The sequence below is a fragment of the Chaetomium globosum genome, genomic scaffold (genome assembly GCF_000143365.1).
Source record: "Chaetomium globosum CBS 148.51 scaffold_6 genomic scaffold, whole genome shotgun sequence".
NCBI lineage: Eukaryota > Fungi > Ascomycota > Sordariomycetes > Sordariales > Chaetomiaceae > Chaetomium > Chaetomium globosum.
Genome location: NT_165981.1, coordinates 308144 through 327588, shown reverse-complemented (window position 1 = coordinate 327588; position 19445 = coordinate 308144). Strand labels below are relative to the sequence as shown.

The following is a 19445-nucleotide window of genomic DNA, read 5'->3' as shown; positions in this document are numbered from 1 at the left end:
AGCCGGTACACGGCCGCTGCTGTACTGTACAGAGACGGAGGGGGCCTCGGCGTGAGCCGGCTCTTCCGGTTCGGGCTTGGGACGATGCAAGCGCCGAGGCCGGGCCGTGGTAGTGCCCATCTTCTCCATTGCAGATGCTGGACTGGACGGGAAAATAGGGCTGAAGTCTGTGCGGGAGCGGGAACTTATGCGATGCATGGACTGCCGGGGACGGGGTGCCGGACTTGGATTGCCGGCCTTGGGTACTACGAAAAGTCACGGCACTATAACGCGTATATAAGTAAGACTATGGGTCCTAGTTCTGACTTCAGAGTATGCCTAGTGCGGAATGAATCCCACCGAGATTGCGAGATGAACTCCATCCTGACCCAACCCCGCAAAGGTAGGGTACTTACACAGTATGTACCTACATACAGATCGGACATCACGCGGGTATTTTTTGACCACCAGGGACAAGTTTGTGGAAGATCCGCTTTGGGTCATAGTGACGTTGGACCGCTCGGAGACGCTGGACGTTGTCCCGTTCCGTAAGACTCAATAACCGGCTGGCCGGTGGAAGGCGTCATTCATGAAGATGTAGTCCAACCAGACGTGCTCGCGCTTCGCCAGGTCTTGTACGCGCCGATGGAGGGCCGGCACCAGACGCAGGGCTGTGGCGTCGTCCTCGGCATTCCACCATCCGTAGTTGAGGCCGAACCATGTTTGCGTACGCGCCTCCAGACCCAGCGCGTTGCCGCCTTTGGCTTTCCCTTGCCGGACAACGTTGGGGTGGATCGGCTGCAGAGTGAGCACCATGGTTCCCGCCGTGAGCTCGGCAAGCCGAGATACCTCAGGGGCGGTCTTGAAGATGTCGACGAGACCCGTGAACATGAACGGGCTGGGCTCGAAGGAACTGGTGTACCACATCTTGCGTTGGACGTTCGGCAGCGGGAACATGCCCATAATCTCATGCAGCGTGTAGAAGCCCGTAAGGTCGGCGGCGGGGGTCAGCTTGTAGAAGGGGGCATATGCCGGGGGGCGTTCAACGGGCTGCAGGTAGACTAGCGTCAGGAGCACTGATGCATTGGTCACAGCGACGTTGAGCACCAGGTTGGCATGCAGATCCTTGTCCGCGGTGTGCTGGTACTCGTTGTAGGCTTGCAGCACGTCGGGAAGCTGATCGGGTCCAAAGACCAGCATGCCGCCCCAGCAGTCCTTGATGGGGTAGGTGGCGGCCCGGTACGATGTGACAATCCCTGCATTATCAGGAGCACGGTAAGCATGCAGTAAGCAGGGGGGTTACACAAGACGATTTATGCACCGGGACTTGGTAGCGATGGGGTCCTAGGGAAGCATTGGGGAGCAAAAAAGAGGGGAACTGAGAACGCACCGAAATTGTTGGAACCCCCCTTGAGCGCCCAAAACAGATCGGAATGCGAAGTCCGACTCGCTTCCACGAGCCTGCCATCAGCCAGAACCACCTCAAAACTGGCGACATTATCACAAACTAAGCCGTGTAGGTCCGATAGGTAGGACAAGCCGCCGCCCAGCGTCAGTCCGCCGACGCCGACAGGCATAACACGGCCACCGACCATACTGACATTGTGGGTGTCAAGTACCGTATAGACGGCACCCCATTCGGCGCCGACGCCGAGGGTGACCTGCGTTGTCGACGGATCGTACGTGACCTGGTTCAGCTTGTCCAAGGCGATCAGCACGCCGGTCCGGCCGATCGATGCATCGCGGGGACTCGGTGAGTGGCCCCCGGATCGGATGGCAAACGGGACCTTGGCAGCGACAAGTGCCGAGACGAGCTTTTGCACGTCTGCGGCGCGGACGGGCTCTGCCACACACGCGGCTGGCAGCCAGCAGGACTGCGACCAGTTGTCTTCGGTCAGGGCCGTGTAGGTCGTATCCGACGGCAGGGAGATGAGGGGACCGAACTTTGCCTTTAGCCGGTGGCAGGTACTCGTCGCAAGCGCTTCTGGGTTCGGACCAAAACCGAGGTTGTTGGATGCCCATTCTAAAGTGTCGAAGACATGAGGGCCGAGACCCGGCCAGACTGCAGCGAAGACCACGCCGATGGCTGCGAACGCTGCTGCAAGAGCGAACCAAAGCGAGACACCCCGGGACGGGCGGATAACCTCTTTGGCCTTGGCCTTGGGGCTCATCGTTGATTCGTTACTGGTCCGGTGGGTATGACTGAGGTGAGACAGTGAGGCTGTGGGTGCTGTGCGTCCTGACTTCTCGGGCTAAGACACGGAAAACCAGACTCGAGATTGGAAGGATATAACGGGTAGCAGTTGCGGAGCAGCAGGTCCCAGAACTCGCCTTTTAGTAGCAACCATGTGTGACATTTGTAATCCGTGTTCTGACTGGAAATGCACGAATCAGGGGTTCCTGTCGACAGGTTTTTACACTCCCTACACAGCGAGAAACACGGCTCAAAAAGCAACCAAGCTCAAGATGCACCCGGGGAATTTTGCGTTAGAAGTAGTTTAGGCCTGCATGTGGCTGAGCTATGAAAGCCAATAGTGCTACCGCACACTTACCGCTGTACCACCACACACCTCCCACACTTGTCCGGTCCCCCAGTGCTGTGCCGCGCCGCCGGTAATAATGTAATCTGTAAAACGCCCGAGTATGCTGCACTTCAGTGGCACGCCCAAGGCACAGCACGGGAACGTCTGGTGGCGATGGGATGGTTTCGGCAGCAGCCTGGCATCTGGTCTCCGAAGCCCCTAGGACTGACCATGAGGATTATGTCCTCATCTTTGTTGTTAGCATCTCAGACGAAGCAGGCGAAACTCACTTTCGTTTTTCCAAACCTGATGGGCTTTGGCACCTCTCGCGACGCATTCGACTAGGCCCAACCAACAGAAGCAATAGACGAAGCATGGATCCAATCCCTGAAACGCCCGCTATTGGGCCGGACGAGGACCGCCGTGTCTCGTTGGAGGGCGTCGTTGGAGCCCTGGTAGCGTTCTCTACCATCTTCATGGGGCTGCGGATCTGGGCACGGACGTATAGCCGCATCCTGGGAACTGACGATCTGTACATGGCCGCCTGCTGGGTTCGTGATGCCTTCACTCACTCCCTATCTCTCCAACAAACATCATGAATACTCTTATTGGCAGCGCTAACAACAACCATAGCTGACGTTCGTTGCCCTGGGCGTCTCCGCCATCCTGATCGGCGAGTCCGGGGGCACGCGGCACTTTGCCTACCTCACCTTAGCCGAAAAGGAGTACCAGATCAAGCTCCAAGTAGTGCTCCAAGCGTTCGGCATCCCCTGCACGGCCTTTGGTAAGATCGCCGTCGCCTTCACCATCCTCCGCATCATCAACCAGTCCTCCATCAAGTGGCACGTCTGGTCCCTCTGGGTCCTCATCATCCTCACCGCGCTGACCTCCGCACTCGACGTGCTCCTCGTACTCTTCCAATGCGGCGACCCGGCCAACCTCTGGGACCTGGTCGGCCAAGCCACCGGCACCCTGACCTGCCTCGACAAAGCGGCCGTGTACAACTTCAACACCTTCACGGCCTCCTTCCAAGCCTTCGCCGACTTCTACCTCGCGCTCCTCCCCATCCACATCATCTGGCACCTACAAATGCCCCTGCGGCGCAAGCTCGCGCTGGTCGCCCTCCTGGGGCTGACCACCTTCACGGGCATCGCGGCGGTGATCAAGACGGTGCTCGCCAGCAAGAACCTCGGCGTGGCCGCCGACCCGACCTGGGACTTGTATGCGCTGGCGGTTTGGGCGGCCGTGGAGATCACGCTGATTGTGGTGTGCGGGTCGGTGCCGGCGCTGGCGCCGCTGTGGGAGCGGTTTGTGGTGCGAAGGCGGAAGCACCGGAGGGGGTATCGCGATACGACGGGGGGCGAGTCGTATATGGTGTCGGAGTATAATTTGTCGAGGGTGGGGAAGCAGGATGTGGTCGGGTCGAAACAGTCGTCGAGGGTGGTGGCGTCGGCGGGGAATTCGGTGGATGGGGATGGGGATGGGGATGGGGAGAGGGAAGGGGATGTTGAGAGTGGGACGGGAAGGCTGGTGGGCGGGAGGGATGTGAGGAGGTATTCGTGATGCAAACGGTGACAATAATGGTGGCGTTTGTTGGGATGGAGGTGTACTATTAGTTGTGGGTGGTTGTTTTTCTTTGCCGGTCTGTCTCTTTTTGTTTTGTGTGTGTAAACGACGTTATGATGCTCTAGCCCAGATACGGATCCTTCCCTGAGCTTGGAAATGGTTGAAAGACAAGGTAAACGATAAACGGTTAACGATAAATAGTTAGGTAACCAGGTAGCTACAATACATAATACCCACCACCACTGCATCTCACAAACCACCCCTTGGTTATCGGACCCATACCAACTCACACCCAACGCAGCACCCTACACGGCCCCTACACTCACACCACCCTCCCTCCTCACCTCCGCCAACGCCGCCTGCACATCCGCCACCCGCGCCAAATCCCGCAGTGTCTCATGCCAGACCCTTTCCGTTGTCGCCCTGCCCTCGGGCGTGTACATGTCCTTGTGGAAGGGGTGCAGCGCCCAGTTGACCACAAACCCGCCATGGCTCTCCCGGCCCTGCACGAGCACCGCGTCCAGGTAGGTCCACGCGCCATGCTCGACCGGGCGCGCTAGCAGCGTGAAGATGACCCACACGAAGGCTTTGGCGGGGAGGGGGAGGCGTCGGCCGACTTCGGTGCCTTTTACCATGCCTGCGCCGGCGGGTTAGCGATGTGCGTGTGGCAGTTGATGACCCAACGAGTGGGGGAAGGGGGTGAGACATACCTGGGTCCACTGTGTTGACGATGATGAGGTCTGGGTCGACCAGCTCGCCCAGCTTCTGGGTCAGCATCAGGCCAAAGATCTTGGCTGTGATCTGGCGGTGTTGGGCAGCCACCATGCCCCAGGTCTTGGCGTTGCTCGGGTCATCGAGCCATGGGAGAAGCGGGTCCTTGTCGGTCGGGGGGAACGCCTCGGTGAGCGAGAGGTTGGAACCGACGATGGTGAGGCGGCCGGGACCGCTGCCGTGCTTCGTGCTGCTGGCTTTGAGGACAGGGAGGAGGAGGATGGCTAGCAGTGCTGTGGAGAGGTAGTTGACTTGCAGCATGGCCTCGTGTCCCTAGGGAGCCGCGTAGGTTGGTTAGGTCCGGGGCGACATAAGCAGTGGGCATAGGTGTGGCAACGCCGCTAAAGTCCAAAGGGGTTCTAGCGTCACTCCTACTCTTACACCACTTCTACTCCCACAAGCCGTAGTACATACGGGCGCAAGGGTGCTGGAATGTGTAAAGCGGACTTACATTCTCAGTCACACGCCACTCGGGCGTCGCAAACGCGGCGTTTAGAATAACCATATCCAGCCGATCAGCGTCAGCGCAGCGCGCGGCAAAAGCGCGCACTGAATCGTAGGATTCCTGCTCGACAGTCCAGACATCGACACGCGCTTGGGGGAACTTGGTCCGCAGCGCCGCCGCCACGCGCTCGCCTTTGGGGCCGTCGCGGATTCCCATAATCAGACGCGACAGACCGAGTGCAAGCAGCTGCTCGCCGGCCGCCCGGCCCAGGCCGCTGCTGCTGCCTGTTATGAGAGCCGTTTTGCCTGTGAGCGTCGTTGATGGCGGTGGTGGCCGTGGTTTAGTCCGTATTTGTGTTTTGATGAGCAGCGATACTGGCGACACATGGGCCGGTGGAAGGGAGAGTGACGCCGACATAGCTGTGGCTTTGTGAATACCACTACTAAAAAGAACACGTGTAGTCGCTGCCGCGTAGTCCTTGGGAAATTTGGTGTGTATTAGGCTTGGTGACAAAATGTTAGCAGGTCTGACTCTGACGATGGAAAAGCCGATTCGGATTTCCATCACCCTTGGCAGTTATTCGCCGAGGGTGTCCTTGAGCGCGGGTTAGTGTTACCAACAGGGCATCCAGAGCGTCAGCACATCAACGGTCGGTCTGGAACCTCCATGCCTGGAGCCTGCAGGACAACGCTGCAAATCCCGGGCAGTACTCGGCTGCGCGGTACCCAGTGCGTGCAACCGCTTGGCCGCCGTTCGAATCGCCGAATGGTACTGTGAGATGCACGTCACGCACGGCTCGTCGGCCCCGATACTGTTTCCTGTCAGTGATTACCGAGCCTCGGTGCTAGGATGGTGTGCTTGGGGGCTAAGACATGCCAAATTCTTGTGGTCTTCAGCACGGGATATACTGCCGCGAGGTCGCTTTACAAAGAGGATACATGAGGGGATGCGCAGCGCGGACCACGGCAGCGTTCCCTTTGTCCATGCATCTTAATTTTAGTTAGTATTTACGGCGCCCATAATTACTGGGTAAAGGGGTAACCTCCCCCAAGGACCTCCAGTTTTTAGAGGTCCAGCATCAATTTATTCTCCCGTGGGACAGCATCGTCTGGATATTAGCCCCCGTTCATTTGTCCCCTTATTGGCCATACAGTTCTTGTCATCACTGTGCCATTTTTGCTTGGGGCGCAGGCTTTATTTCCCAATTTGGCTCTTGTTTCGTATCAAATTATTTCAGTTTTCCCATCGATTGCCGTTTGTTTGTCAATATCAATATCACTTCGCGGTACTTGCTTCACCCAAGACTTCCATCCCCGCCCCCAACACACTTACCACCGCCAAAATGCCAACTGGAACTGCTGCCAGCCCGGGACAAGTCGTTCTTCCCCATGTGATTGAAGATGATGGCAGTCTGTCAATATCAGCGTAAATCTAACCCCTTTTGTTCTAAGTCGCTATCGTGGTAAAACTTTCGTCATGAATCGCAACATCTGCTAACCATGACCCCAACACCAGACTCGGAGGGGCCATGGTAACCCGTGTCCTCCCAGAAGCCACCGCAGACAAGACCCGTGAGTTCCACTTTGAGGTCGTCATCCACCCGGACCACCCACGGTTGCGCGGTCTCCCCCCGCCGCCCGCCCACTTCCACCCTTACCAAGAGGAGTACTTCCACGTCGTGCAGGGCGCCCTCGGCGTCGAACTCGACGGGGTTGAACGCGTGTTGCGGCCCGAGGACGGCGAGTTGGCGGTCCGCCGCGGCGTGAACCACCGCCTTTGCTTCCCCTCCGGTGAAGATGCGTCGCTGGATCCGATCCGCTTCTACGTCTCGGGCGAGAAGACCGCGACGGCGTTCGCGCTGGACCTGACCTTTCTCGAGAACTGGTACGGCTACCAGGAGGAGGTGGTCGTGCACGGGAAGAAACTGGATATGATACAGGTGCTGTCTATGTGGGATACGGGCGGCACCTACCTCACGCTGCCGTGGTGGGTGCCCTTCCGGTCGACGGTCTCGCTGGCCATGGGCGTGGTGGTGGGTCGTTGGATCGGAGGCTTGTTGGGCTACCAGCCGTTTCACAGGTGCTGGACCACGGATTGGGATCTGGCGTGCGCCAAGATGGAAACGTCTGTCTTTCAGCGGCGCTTTGCTGACAGAACGAAAACGGCGTGAAGAGTCCGAAGGGCGGCGGTGCGAGGGTGAGACATGACAGACTGGATCTTACAGCTATAGCGTATCCGAGGTCCTGGCCGTTCATGCCTCGCCCCTAAATTTCCCGTGACTGTAATAACAAATGGCGTGACTGAATATCTCTCGGTTTAAAACCCATATTCCGAGTCCCAATTCGTATCCCATCGAGGTGGGCGACACCTCCGAAGGCTGATAGCACTGTGCCATCGGCAGACAGTTTGCTTATCCACCAGGACCCTGCGGTAAATTACGAGGTTCAGCGTTACATACTGTGTTGCGGTGATGCAAAGTCTCGGCCCTCTCGGGTGATAGCAACGCGCGGCAATGCGGAGGGGAACCGAGGCCCCCATTCGTTCGATCCGACCGTTGGCATCTCGCTGCGGCCCTGCCCGGATCGGCAGTGATTCGGTGCATTGGCAACACTTTCTTCATTGGGTATGCTGTGCCGGCTTGCGCCTTGAGTTAGCGGCAGGGGGGCTGACTGTCACCTGCGTGGGACATTCGTTGTCTCGCCGTCAAGGACCGCTAAGGGCACTGCAACGGGTTCATCAACCGCCGAGCGCTTAATTGGTTGCCGCGGGATGGGGAACTCCGACCGTCGCGTTCGCACCTAGGACTCGTCTGCTGTTGTGCCAGGTCGGGGACCGCATGCAGGGTTAAGAAGACAAGCGAGCCTCTTCGTTCGCGGGAGGTCTCTCCTCGCGCACATCTGGCTTCCTGAGTCAACTGTCTCATAACATACCTAGGTACCCCGTACATTGAAGGATGACACAAGCAACAAAGAGGTGCCCGTCCAGTGGGCACAGCGACCCCGCAACGAGCGCGGCAGAAGCCTGTCTAGCCGCCCAACAGGCCCTCGGCCCGGACCTCGTCATTATTGCCCCTGTCGACCAATCCTTCATTGATGTAAACTGGTATGTGCATGGCTACCTACCTACCTTCCTATGCACCTGCCTACCCCTGAACCCCCAACACACCCAACTCTAACCTCGGCACGACATGCATGCAGGTCGGAAACGTGCTGGGCCGCGCCCTCGTGCGTCGTGCGGCCGACCTCGGCCCAGCTGCTGGCGACCGTGCTGCGCATCATCGTGCAGTTCCAGGTCCTGTTTGCCATACGCAGCGGCGGCCACTCGCCCAACCCGGGCTGGGCCAGCATCGGCGAGCCGGGGGTCCTGCTGGACCTGTCGCGCCTGGATACCATCACTGTCAGTGATGACGCGAGCGTGGTGAGTGTCGGGCCGGGGCAGCGCTGGGGTGGAGTGGTGGAGGCGTTGGATTCGCATAATGTGACGGCTGTAGCGGGAAGGTTGACGAGTTTGGGCGTGGGCGGGTTGTTGCTTGGTGGTAGGTTATCTTTTGTTCTCTCGCTAGCCTTGGTTTTGAGCTGGTTATGTCTTGGTTGAGTACATCTTCTAACCTCAGACTTCAGGCGGGTTCTCCTTCTTTTCGGGCGAGTATGGTCTCGCTGCGGACAACGTGCGAAGCGTTGAGCTTGTCCTGGGCAATGGCACTGTCGTCGAGGCTAGCGCTCAGGAAAACCCAGACCTATTCTGGGCCCTGAAAGGCGGTGGTCCAAACTATGGTATGTCCACGGTCCAGTATAAGTACTACAGAAGTCTTTCTCACCATCACTTGCAGGTATCGTGACCCGCTTCGACCTATTCACCATCCCCATTCAAAAGGTCTACGCCGAGGTCGTGTTCTACGCCCCAGCCGATACACCCACATTCCTGCGCGCCCTGGCCGATTGGCAGCTCAAAGCAGCAGCTTCTGACCCGCGAGCCACAGTGATCGCCGTCTCGACCCTCGGCGGCACCACCGCGGGCTTCATCTACTCCCAGCCTGTCACCGCACGGCCAGACATCTTCGCAGCGTTTTCAGACATCCCTGTCCTTGCAGCAGCGTTGCCACCAACCAACCTCTCCCCTCTGGAGCTGATGGAAGTCTCGGCCGGGCAGGTGGGCTGGACAGCCAACCGTCATGACTACCGCGGCGTTTCCACACAGATCGACGGGGACTTGTATGTGGACATGTATAACTTTTGGGCGGAGCGCGCCGCCGACGTTTACAGCAAAACGGGCGCGAACCAGACCTTTGTCATCCAACCCATCACTGTGAATCTCGCTAAGCAGAGCGCCGACAAAGGCGGCAACGCGTTGGGGATGGCCCCGTCAAGCAGCATGTCATGTAAGAATAATAACCACCAAAGACCCTTGGCGAATCCTTTCTCTTTCTACCTTTTGCTCTTGGTAAAGCACAACTAACCTGACTCTTCGCTCTTTTTCACAGGGTGGACGACTCTGATCGACTGGGAGAACGCGGCTGACGACGATGTCGTCCGCAGCGTGTCCATTGCCACCACCGAAGAGTGGAAGAAGCGGTCTACCGTGGAGTTGCTGTACATGAACGACTGCTCGCGAGATCAAGACCCGTTGAGAAGCTACGGAGCGGAGAATGTTGCAAAACTGTGTGAGGTCTCGCACAAGTATGATCCTGGCCAGGTGTTTCAGAAGTTACAGCACGACGGGTTCCTGTTGAGGAAGCTCGGCGTGTGCTAGCTGGTGTGAAGGGTTGGGTAAATACTCCTGTCGATAAAATAGACTCTGTATGTCATGAAGCGCTGGAACAGAGCCGCCTCGCACATTGCACTGCATGCTGTTCATCGAAGGTCGACATCATCATCGTAACGGTCCTCACACCGTCTATCTCATATTTTTTTCAAGCCAATAAATAGGAGGCCAACACAACTCTTTCTTGGATTCAAAAGCCCCTTTACAAGGGTCTAAAGGCTCATCACACTTGGGATACCAGCTCGCTGCTACTGGTATGTCTAGGGACCCCCTACCCGTACGTAATGTGCATCAAGCTAACAGCGACCCGCATGAGGAAGGTGATGGACGGCACCGAATGTTACTGCGCAGTAAGACCTTAAGCTGACATAGCAAGGACGCGACATGTAGTGAGACGCTGGCTGCCGTATCTCGGCCTATCAATCACCACATCTCCCACACATGACTCGCATCACCACCTCACACGCAACCTTGAAGCTATCAACCGCCGCACAACAAATTTGATTGCATTCAAACGGTGGAGACGGAAGTGAATTTTGTTTCACTCTGCATTCATCATTGCCAAACAATCTCACCCAAAATGACGTCCGAAAGCACCATCCCCACGGTTGATCTCACCGCCTTCAGCTCGCCCTCAACACACTCCGACGCCGACCGCCTCGCCGCCGGACAGTCCTTTGTCGCGGTGCTACACCGGTATGGATCCGCCAAAGTCACCGGCCACGGCTTCACCACGGACGAGATCAACGAGGCCTTCCGCTGGAACCAACGCCTTTTCGTCCTGCCCTACGCCGAGAAGATGAAAGCGCCGCACCCGCCCGGCCCGTTCCCACACCGCGGCTACTCCGGAATCGACCATTACGCAGTAGCCGATACCGCCTCCACTTCCACTTCCTCCGATAGAACAACGGGCTCGCGCAAGATCTCCGATCTCAAAGAAAGGTACGAAGTCGGCAGCGCCCACGACGATCACGAACCCAACATCTGGCTGCCCGAAGCCACACTTCCCGGCTTCCGCGCGTACGCCACCTCCTTGTACAAAGGACTTTCTAGCGTCGGCGCCATCCTCCTCAAGGCCATCAGCCTAGGTCTCGAGTTCACCCCCCAAGAAGACGACGCCCTCCAACACCTCGCCTCGCACCGCCACAGCCAGCTGCGGCTGCTGCATTATCCGGCCATCCTCCAAGCGCGGCTGGCCCAGGATGAGGTGTGCACGCGGATGCCGGCGCACAATGACTGGGGGGCGTTTACAATGCTGTTTCAGGACGGTAATGGGGGGCTGGAGCTGCAGGATCCGGAGACGGGGGAGTTCCTGCGGGCGGAGCTGGGGGAGGGTGCGTTGGTGGTGAATGTGGGGGATATGTTGGGGCGGTTTACGAATGATTATTCTAGGTCGGCTGTGCATAGGGTAGCGATACCAGAGGTGGAGACGGTGGAGGAAAAGGGGGTGCCGGCGAGGAGGTCGATGCCGTTTTTTGTTAGGCCGGAACCGCCGCATACGGTGGCGACGCTGCCGCGGTTTGTGAGTGCCGAGAATCCGGGGAATTATGAGCCTGTGCGGTTTGATGAGTATGGTGCGCTGGTGAGCAAGTACCACTATCAGGTGGGCAATATTTGAGTGGTGATGAGCCAGGCCGTAGCTTTACTTGCCAACTATCGAAGTTTGGGATCCTGAGAAGCTTGAAACTATCAGAATGCCCTGAGAGGGGACCATTTGATCGTTCAAGTTATGCTCTTATCAGATTCAGGGGGGGTGGCCAGCTGGTCTTCCTACGAACCACTTTCTGTATTACAGCATAAGTTTCTCTTTCTAACTTACGTTTTGTGAAGGAAAATCACTCGTACAATGTTATCAAGGGGTTGATCTCAATCATCATCATCATAACCACCTTTTACAAGACCACATGTTGTAAATATCCACAGCATTTCACCACCACCCCTACCCTCACTGCAAATTGACGAACAATCCCCCATCCACCAACAACTGCGCCCCGGTCACATACCCACTCAACTCATCACACGCCAAAAACACCGCCGGGCCCGCCACATCCGTGGGCACCCCCGTCCTCCCCAACGGGATCCTCCCCTCCATATACCTCCTCTTCCCCTCATCCGCCAAATCCGCCTCATTCAACTGCGTCCTCACCGTCCCCGGCAACAGCGCATTACACCTCACCCCATACTTCCCCAACGCCACCGCCGCACTCTGCATCAACGACAACACGCCCGCCTTGGTCGGCGTATAATGCACCTGCTGGCCGCCGCCCACCAGCGCCGAGATCGACGACACCGCAATGATGGACCCGCCCCCCAGCGGCACATTATCCCGCGCCATCTGCCGGGCCGCCGCCTGCACGACGTAGAAGGCGCCGTCGAGGTTGGTGCGCACGGTGGTGGCGAAGAGGTCCGGGGAGAGGTCGAGCAGGTCGGCGAAGGTGCAGACGCCCGCGTTGGAGACGCAGATGTCGAGGCGGGTGGTGGCGAAGTGGGCAAGGGCAAAGGCGACGAGGGCGGGGCCCGTGGATGGGTCGCGCACGTCGCCGGGGAGGTGGGCGAGGCGGCCGGTGGTGGTTGGGTTCGCGGTGTGGAGGGCGCTGGCTTCGGCGAGGAGGGAGGTCAGATGCGGTTTGTCGGTGGGCAGGTCGAGGTGGTTGACCGCGACGTTGCAGCCTTGGGCGAGGAAGGCGAGCGCGATGGCGCGCCCGATGCCGGTGGTGCCGCCGGTTATGATGGCGGTTTTGCCCGCGAGGAGGTTGGTGGCGGGCATGGTGTGTGTGTGTGTGTGCTGGGTTATGTTGTTGAGGTGTGGTAAGGTGGTCTGGAATGGTTCCACGTTTTAGGATTGGCCGGAATGGAGATGTGGTGGTGTCGGAAATTCAATTTGTGTTGGGTGTGGACTCAGGAGACAGCCCTACGGTTCAGGTGCCCGAAGAAGCGAAAGTGAGGGGCGAGATGGCGGGGTAAACACGGGATGGATCATGAACATCGAGTCCCCATTCAGTGGGTAAAATAAAGTCTGCGGTGCTTCTTGATCAGATGGGATGTCTACGAACTGACTGCGCAATGGCTTATCTCCATGCGATAACCATACCGCGTATTGGATCCTTGGATCCGTCATTCTTGATTTCATCTGTTTCCTCTTGGTGTTGTACAATGTTTGAAATGCTGACTGCCGTCCCCACTTACCCCGCGCCCCACTCCTGCGCAACCCTTGGGTCCACACCTCGGCTTGAATTACAGCGAGTCGGTCGAGAGAGAGCCAGGCCCCAGGATCATCGAACGTCGAGAAGGTTTCTGTTGGCGCGGCTAGGCCTTATGCGAGCGTATCGGCTATATTCCAATTCGCTTCACTTCAACAAAATATCCCTCTTGGGCGCGGGAGCCAGGAGAAGGGGTTTGCGCTGCAGCTTGGCGGATGACGTCAGGGGTGCATTGGGATCTTTGGTCAAGGGTCAGGTCTCGAGCAGTTGCATTATTGTCCGTATTTTGACTGCAAGCCTATTGCCCGGCCGCCTTACTTCCCGCCACGCCATCCACGATGCCATTGGTTCCATTCTTGGTTGGCGCATGCTCCACTGGTGGGCTAAGAGAGTTTGTCGGCAGGGTCAGCAGGTAGGTGCTCGGGATGAGTTTCGCTCTCGCCGCGGGGTTCAGCGTCAGCCCAAAGCCGGGCTTGTCCAAGTCGGCCGCCGTAAGGTACCCCTTGGTGGGGATCGGCTCGTCTAGAAACAGATCTCCAAACACCGGTAGCACGCTCTTGCCGTCCGGCGAGTTGGCAAGGTACTCCTGGAACGGCGTGTTCGGCTGGCTGATGACAAAGTGGTAACTATACGGCCCGCTGGCATGCGGGACCACGGGGATGTCGTAGGCCGCCGCCATGGCTGACACTTTCAGCAGCTCCGTCATCCCGCCCAACCACATGACATCCGGCTGGATGATGTCAAGGTTGCGGCCCTCGATCAGCTTGCGGAAGCCGTACCGTGAGTACTCGTGCTCGCCCGTCGTGAACTTGATGGTCGGGTGCGCCCGCTTGATCTGTTCGAACCCGTCCGTGTCGTCCGGGCTGAGGCACTCCTCCCACCAGTTGATGTTGAGGTCCTCGCAAGCCTTGGCGATCGCGATGGTGTAGGGCACGTTGAGCGACATGTAGCAGTCGACCATGAGCGGGAAGTCCGGGCCGATGGCCTCGCGGTGCTTGCGGAGGAACTCGACGTTCTTTTTCAAGCCGGCGTGCCCTTCCTCAGGGCAGTAAGGGAGCGGCACCTTGGCGCCCCAAAAGCCCATATCCCTGGCTGCGGCGGGTTCGGGGCCGGTGCAGTAGAAGTCGATGCGGTCCTTGGTGTTTCCGCCGATGAGCTTGTACACGGGCTCGCCGCGGATCTTGCCCAGCAGGTCCCAGAGGGCAAGGTCGATGACGGAAATGACGGCAACCGGAAGCCCCTTGCGGCCGTAAAACATGGAGGCGCGGTACATCTGCTCGAAGAGGTGGTTCGTGTTGCGCGGGTCGGCCCCGATCAGAAAGCGCTCGAAGTGCTGGTGGACCAGCCAGCATGCCGGCGGCCCTGCTGCTGTTAGCAAAAAAACCCTTTCCCGCGAGGTGAAGGGCTCGAGCAGTACTTACCGCCAAACCCTGTAGCAAAACCGACTGTTCCATCTGTAGCCTCGATCTCAACGAAGAAGGAGCCCAGCACGTTGATGCCCCAGCTGGTCCGTGATGCTCGGTACTTTTCCCATTGAGAGCATGGGGTGGAGATGGGCGAGTCAATCAACCTGAGATGTCAGCGCCCCGTTGGCGGCGAGAGGTTCGAAGGGGGGTCTCACCAGTGGCCTCCTTTGACGTTGTGATAATCGCCGCCTGTAACCCGTCAGTTGCTACCTACTGCCCGTGAGAATTTCTCACCCACCTGAACCAACACCACCAATGACAAAGGACCGGATGGCCTTGATAGTCGGAAATTGCCTTGCCGCGGCCATCGTGCTTAACTCTGTGGTCCCGAGGATGGGGAAGTGGATTATTGGAGGAAGAGAAGAGTCTCCGGAAGGTGATGGGTGGAAATAACTGATCGGGAGCCCTGCTCGTCTTGGCAATGTAAAAAAGAGACTACCACGTAAAATGGCTCGACAAGGCCACCTTTGGGCTTCGTTAGTCGCGCCTATGGCCGGGAGCGAACGGGGCGGAATCGGGGGTTGATGTCCCGATGATGGAGACGTGTTTGGGGTCGGGACTTGCCCCACGCGATTCCGCCCAAGCAGAACTCTCTCAACGCTGCGCAACGAACCCCACACAGGTAACCCGACATGAGCTCGATCAGCTCATTTGGAGTTAAGATGGAGTTCATTGGTCAATGACAAGGTACGTTCGAATTGACGAATGTGAAGCCTTTCCGAACGCTTGCTCGTCATCCGAGCCAAGACATCCATGATCGAAGAAGACACACAGCAGGGATTCTTGGTCTCGCTAGCGACGATTTCGACGCGCAATCCAAATCTGTTCTCTCGCATCTCATATCAGATCGTTCTTAGGTACTACTGTGTAGACATGATGTGATTTTTCCCGGTATGCATGACGTTCGACTTGATGCCTCTGGCAATGTGGTGGTCGACGAGGAGTTAAGACCATAGCGACCTGCCTTTCGAAGCAGACTGTGGTTACTGCCCGGTTATGCATCCAGTAGGTGCTTTGATTCGTCAACTAGGAAACCATTCAATTTGGAGGGAGATTTTGACACAAACGACATGTTTGACAGCCCGAGACAGTTCCGTTCTGTTGGAACAAGCATAGCCTGGAAGCGATGGAAATGGAAGCGGAATTTTCCATGGCGCCTGTCGGCACCTGGCCTCCCCACATTCCGCCAATCTCGCTTCCCCACACCCCAGAAAGTGCACGCAACGAGCAAGCTCGGCAGGGCAGCACGGGCCAGGTGGTCGGATCACACTCAGGACTCGGGAGGGCTTGCACCGCGATAAAACGGCCGAGGTCTCTCCACAATTGATTCCATCTCGCTCCTCTACTCAACATTACCCCGAACCGTTCCACGGAGTATCGGCTGCCACCTTGTGCCTGCTCGTTGACGGGATTGCCAGAGAAGACGCGCCCACACATTCTGAGAGGCTGCATCATATTTTTGGCACGTGTCATTCGGTCCCGACACCCGAGACAAACAGAGAAGCAGGGCTCTAGCCCCGGGTTCGGTCTTCGATTGTCCCTCTCTCGCTCCACTTCTCCTCTTCTGCGCGGTGACGGCAGCCGTTGCGGGCGGTTGGGCCCATCACTTGCCGTTGACGTACCCTTACCATGATGCAAACCCAAGGTCCCCGGTACAATGACCACGAACTGCAGCCATCGCTGCCCTCGGCACATGTGGACCAACAATTCCACCTTCACCCGCCATCGCAGTCGCAATTGCAACCCGAACAGGCCGACAGCGATGATGGTCAGAACAGCGCAGACGATCTCGACAACGACGATGACCAGCACGAGGTGACTCGTCTCGGCAAACGCAAGCGCCCCATCTCCGTGTCGTAAGTAACCGAGCAACGGTTCGCGGTGGCAGCCTTATCGCCCTCCCGGTTAGCGCGGTCGGATGCTGACGCCGCCCAGGTGTGAGCTGTGCAAGCAGCGGAAAGTAGGTGCCGAACCTTCCTTCATTACTCCACCACGTATCTATCTACCTCCGTTCGACATTGGCTGACCAGACTAGGTCAAATGCGACCGGGGACAACCGTCGTGCGGGTGGTGCAGCCGCAATGGCGCGGTCTGCGAGTACAGGGAGAGAAAGAAGCCAGGCCTGCGCGCAGGATACGGGCGAGAGCTAGAACAACGTCTCGATAGTTTGGAGGACAAGCTGCGGGTGCATGCCGAGATTCTGCAGTCCCTCACTTCTACCACCAGTCCTGTCAGCGGGCACGGTGGCAATGTTCCCGGAGTCACACACCATGGCGCGCCGAGCGCGAAGGGCAGCATTGCCAGCATGCCCAGTGATCATGGCACGCCGCGGGACGCGATACCGCCCATCTTCAGCCGTCCGGGCCACGACACGCTTCGCACTCCCCAAGCCGAGACCGCCCTTTTCCTCCAGAAGCCCACGACATCGCTCGACTTTAGCCTGTCGACGGCGCCGGGACACGATAGCTTCCCGGCTGTCAGCGGTATCTCGCCTCCGGGTCACATCCAGTCGGCTATGCCACCGAGCGCCGCTGCTCAGGAATATTACGGTACTGGGCATGCGGCGCAACTGCAGTCACCCTCTACCGCGACGCAGAATTCGAGGCACATAGGCTCCGAACAGGAACTCCCTCCCTACGACCTGCTCTATGCGCTGGTGGACCTCTATTTCAAGCATGTCAACACATGGTGTCCCATCCTGCATCGTAAGACGACGCTGGACTCGCTTTTTGGACCGTCCATGATTGACGACGAAGACAAGGTCTTGCTGCACTCCATTGTTGCCACAGCTCTTCGGTATTCGACCGACGCCCGCCTGACCGACGAAAGCCGGCAACGCTACCATGACACTTCGAAACAGCGTGTGCTCCTGTACGGAATGGAGCACTTGTCAGTCAAGTCGTTACAAGCCCTCGTGATCCTCGCATTGGATCTCTGCGGCAGCAGTAACGGCCCACCCGGGTGGAATATCATGGCGCTCATCACACGGGCCGCCGTACAGCTCGGGTTGGCTGTCGAAAGCAATTCGTTCTCAGTGGCGCCCAGTTACACGTCCATCTACACGCTGCGCGCCATGATCCTCCCGGAACCGCGCGACTTTATCGAGGAGGAATCGAGGCGGCGGCTGTTTTGGATGGTGTACTTGCTTGACCGATATGCCACCATCGCAACAGCGTTTGAGTTTGGCATCGACGACCGCGAGATCGACCGTACACTCCCCTGTCGAGACGACCTCTGGATGAAGAACCAAAAGGTCGACACTCGCTGGTTTCGCAGCGACGACACCAAACCTGGAGCGGGTAGCAACGGTCCCGAGCACGACGTAGACAAACCCGAGAACCTGGGAGCCTTTAGCTACTACATCGAGATTCTTGGCATTCTCTCCAAAATCCACCAATTCCTCAAGCAACCCGTCGACATCACCGCCCTGTCCGACGTCGAGACTTGGCAGATGCGGTACAAAGAACTCGACAACGCGCTCGCGACCTGGAAGTTCGGACTCCCCGGGGACTACGGCTACATGGCCAAGCTATTCCAACCCGCGTCGGCCAAGACTCTCAACTGCGGCTGGGTCATGCTGCACGCCACCTACCACACGGCCTTCATCCGCCTGCACTCATCTGCCGCCTATCCGACCACCCGCTCGCCCATCTTTACGCCGTCCTTCTCAGCCTCACAGCGTTGTCATGCCGCCGTCGAGAATATCTCCGCACTATGCGAGTTCGTCGTCGCCAACGGCCTGCTGGTCAAGCTCGGCCCGCCGTTCGCCTTCACGCTCTGGGTTGCCGCGCGCGTCCTGCTCGTGCACGGGAGCACCGTCGAGCGCAAGTTGAGCGCACAGATCGGGACCTTTGTCGACACCCTGCGGCAGATGGGCCGGTACTGGCCCGTCGCGGCGCGCTATTGCAGCCTGCTGAGCCGCGTACTGGACGAGCACCGCGACAGCGAGCGCCAGGGCGGCGGCGAGGTCCCCGGCAGCGTCAAGATCCTGGCCGATATGCGTCGCACGGCGTTCGATCTAGACTTTTTGATCAGCCGCCAGCCGAGGCATGTGCCGCCGGCGACGGCGAATGGGGGTGGGAATGGGAATGGCGGAAGTGGCGGTGCGGGGGGTGGGAATGGCGGGTGGCAGAGCCGGTTGGCGAGCGCCACGCCTGCGTCGAGGACACCCGCGCCGAATGAGTTGGAGTATCTGGATGTGTTTGACTTTTTTAATGTGCCCCGGCTGCCGGTCGCCCCGGGGGTGGTGGGGGGGAGTGCAGACGGGGGAGGGAATCACGCCGAGTCAGGGGGTGGTGGGTTGAACGGCGTGCCGGGCGAGTTCAATATCACGGACTTTATGGTGGATGCGAATAGGGATTGGCTGTTCCAGCAAGGAGAGTCGAAGTTTATGACTTGAGATATGGGTCTGTAAGGTTGGGCTGTATGGAAAAGAAAATGTATATGAGATATGATCTTTGATTGTGATAACATATTATTAGATGTCCGACGAGGCGACTGTCGCCGCTATTAGTACGGGTTGGGAATGAACAAGAACTCAAAGATAGCTGGAAGCCTTTCTAACAGCTGGTGGGGACCATGTGAAAAGAGCCAAGAATATTAACTGCGCAAACCGATTTCAACCTGGCTCGGGTTGGTGACCATTCCAGAGCTCGGACAGGGTTGCAATCTTGTCAATGCCTGGTGTGGTAACCACTCAGAACCCGCCCTCCAAATCCCAAATCCTCCACGGCCA

At 58.1% G+C, this 19445-nt stretch overlaps 9 protein-coding genes across 9 annotated transcripts in view; 5 read left to right on the top strand and 4 right to left on the bottom strand.

The window, feature by feature from the left end:
• CHGG_08444 (uncharacterized protein) overlaps nt 1-2150 on the bottom strand; it is a gene marked incomplete at both ends in the record, with an annotated part of 3218 nt that extends 1068 nt beyond the window's left edge. The window contains 3 exons of the mRNA XM_001226370.1: nt 31-245; nt 543-1235; nt 1370-2150. Of these exons, the coding sequence (XP_001226371.1) occupies nt 31-245; nt 543-1235; nt 1370-2150 (1689 nt within the window). The remainder of the gene's footprint in view (nt 1-30; nt 246-542; nt 1236-1369) is intronic.
• A 725-nt stretch (nt 2151-2875) lies between these two features.
• On the top strand, nt 2876-4064 carry CHGG_08443 (uncharacterized protein; the record flags this gene model as incomplete). The annotated part of the gene is made up of 2 exons (XM_001226369.1): nt 2876-3052; nt 3135-4064. The coding sequence occupies 2 exons, from the start codon at nt 2876-2878 to the stop codon at nt 4062-4064; spliced, it is 1107 nt and encodes a 368-aa protein (XP_001226370.1).
• Nucleotides 4065-4372: 308 nt separating this feature from the next.
• Nucleotides 4373-5700, bottom strand: CHGG_08442 (uncharacterized protein; the record flags this gene model as incomplete). Its single annotated transcript, XM_001226368.1, has 3 exons — nt 4373-4704; nt 4778-5111; nt 5290-5700. 3 exons carry the CDS (start codon nt 5698-5700, stop codon nt 4373-4375), a joined length of 1077 nt encoding a protein of 358 aa, XP_001226369.1.
• Nucleotides 5701-6625: 925 nt separating this feature from the next.
• CHGG_08441 (uncharacterized protein) lies at nt 6626-7453 on the top strand (the record flags this gene model as incomplete). Its single annotated transcript, XM_001226367.1, has 2 exons — nt 6626-6708; nt 6799-7453. The coding sequence occupies 2 exons, from the start codon at nt 6626-6628 to the stop codon at nt 7451-7453; spliced, it is 738 nt and encodes a 245-aa protein (XP_001226368.1).
• Nucleotides 7454-8236: 783 nt separating this feature from the next.
• Nucleotides 8237-10032, top strand: CHGG_08440 (uncharacterized protein; the record flags this gene model as incomplete). The annotated part of the gene is made up of 5 exons (XM_001226366.1): nt 8237-8385; nt 8481-8818; nt 8904-9056; nt 9113-9661; nt 9764-10032. 5 exons carry the CDS (start codon nt 8237-8239, stop codon nt 10030-10032), a joined length of 1458 nt encoding a protein of 485 aa, XP_001226367.1.
• A 592-nt stretch (nt 10033-10624) lies between these two features.
• On the top strand, nt 10625-11662 carry CHGG_08439 (uncharacterized protein; the record flags this gene model as incomplete). The annotated part of the gene is made up of 1 exon (XM_001226365.1): nt 10625-11662. The coding sequence occupies one exon, from the start codon at nt 10625-10627 to the stop codon at nt 11660-11662; it is 1038 nt and encodes a 345-aa protein (XP_001226366.1).
• A 327-nt stretch (nt 11663-11989) lies between these two features.
• CHGG_08438 (uncharacterized protein) lies at nt 11990-12811 on the bottom strand (the record flags this gene model as incomplete). Its single annotated transcript, XM_001226364.1, has 1 exon — nt 11990-12811. One exon carries the CDS (start codon nt 12809-12811, stop codon nt 11990-11992), a length of 822 nt encoding a protein of 273 aa, XP_001226365.1.
• Nucleotides 12812-13542: 731 nt separating this feature from the next.
• On the bottom strand, nt 13543-15018 carry CHGG_08437 (uncharacterized protein; the record flags this gene model as incomplete). The annotated part of the gene is made up of 4 exons (XM_001226363.1): nt 13543-14606; nt 14666-14814; nt 14866-14899; nt 14949-15018. The coding sequence occupies 4 exons, from the start codon at nt 15016-15018 to the stop codon at nt 13543-13545; spliced, it is 1317 nt and encodes a 438-aa protein (XP_001226364.1).
• A 1321-nt stretch (nt 15019-16339) lies between these two features.
• On the top strand, nt 16340-19109 carry CHGG_08436 (uncharacterized protein; the record flags this gene model as incomplete). Its single annotated transcript, XM_001226362.1, has 3 exons — nt 16340-16566; nt 16646-16670; nt 16746-19109. The coding sequence occupies 3 exons, from the start codon at nt 16340-16342 to the stop codon at nt 19107-19109; spliced, it is 2616 nt and encodes an 871-aa protein (XP_001226363.1).
• Between the last annotated feature and the right edge of the window lie 336 nt (nt 19110-19445).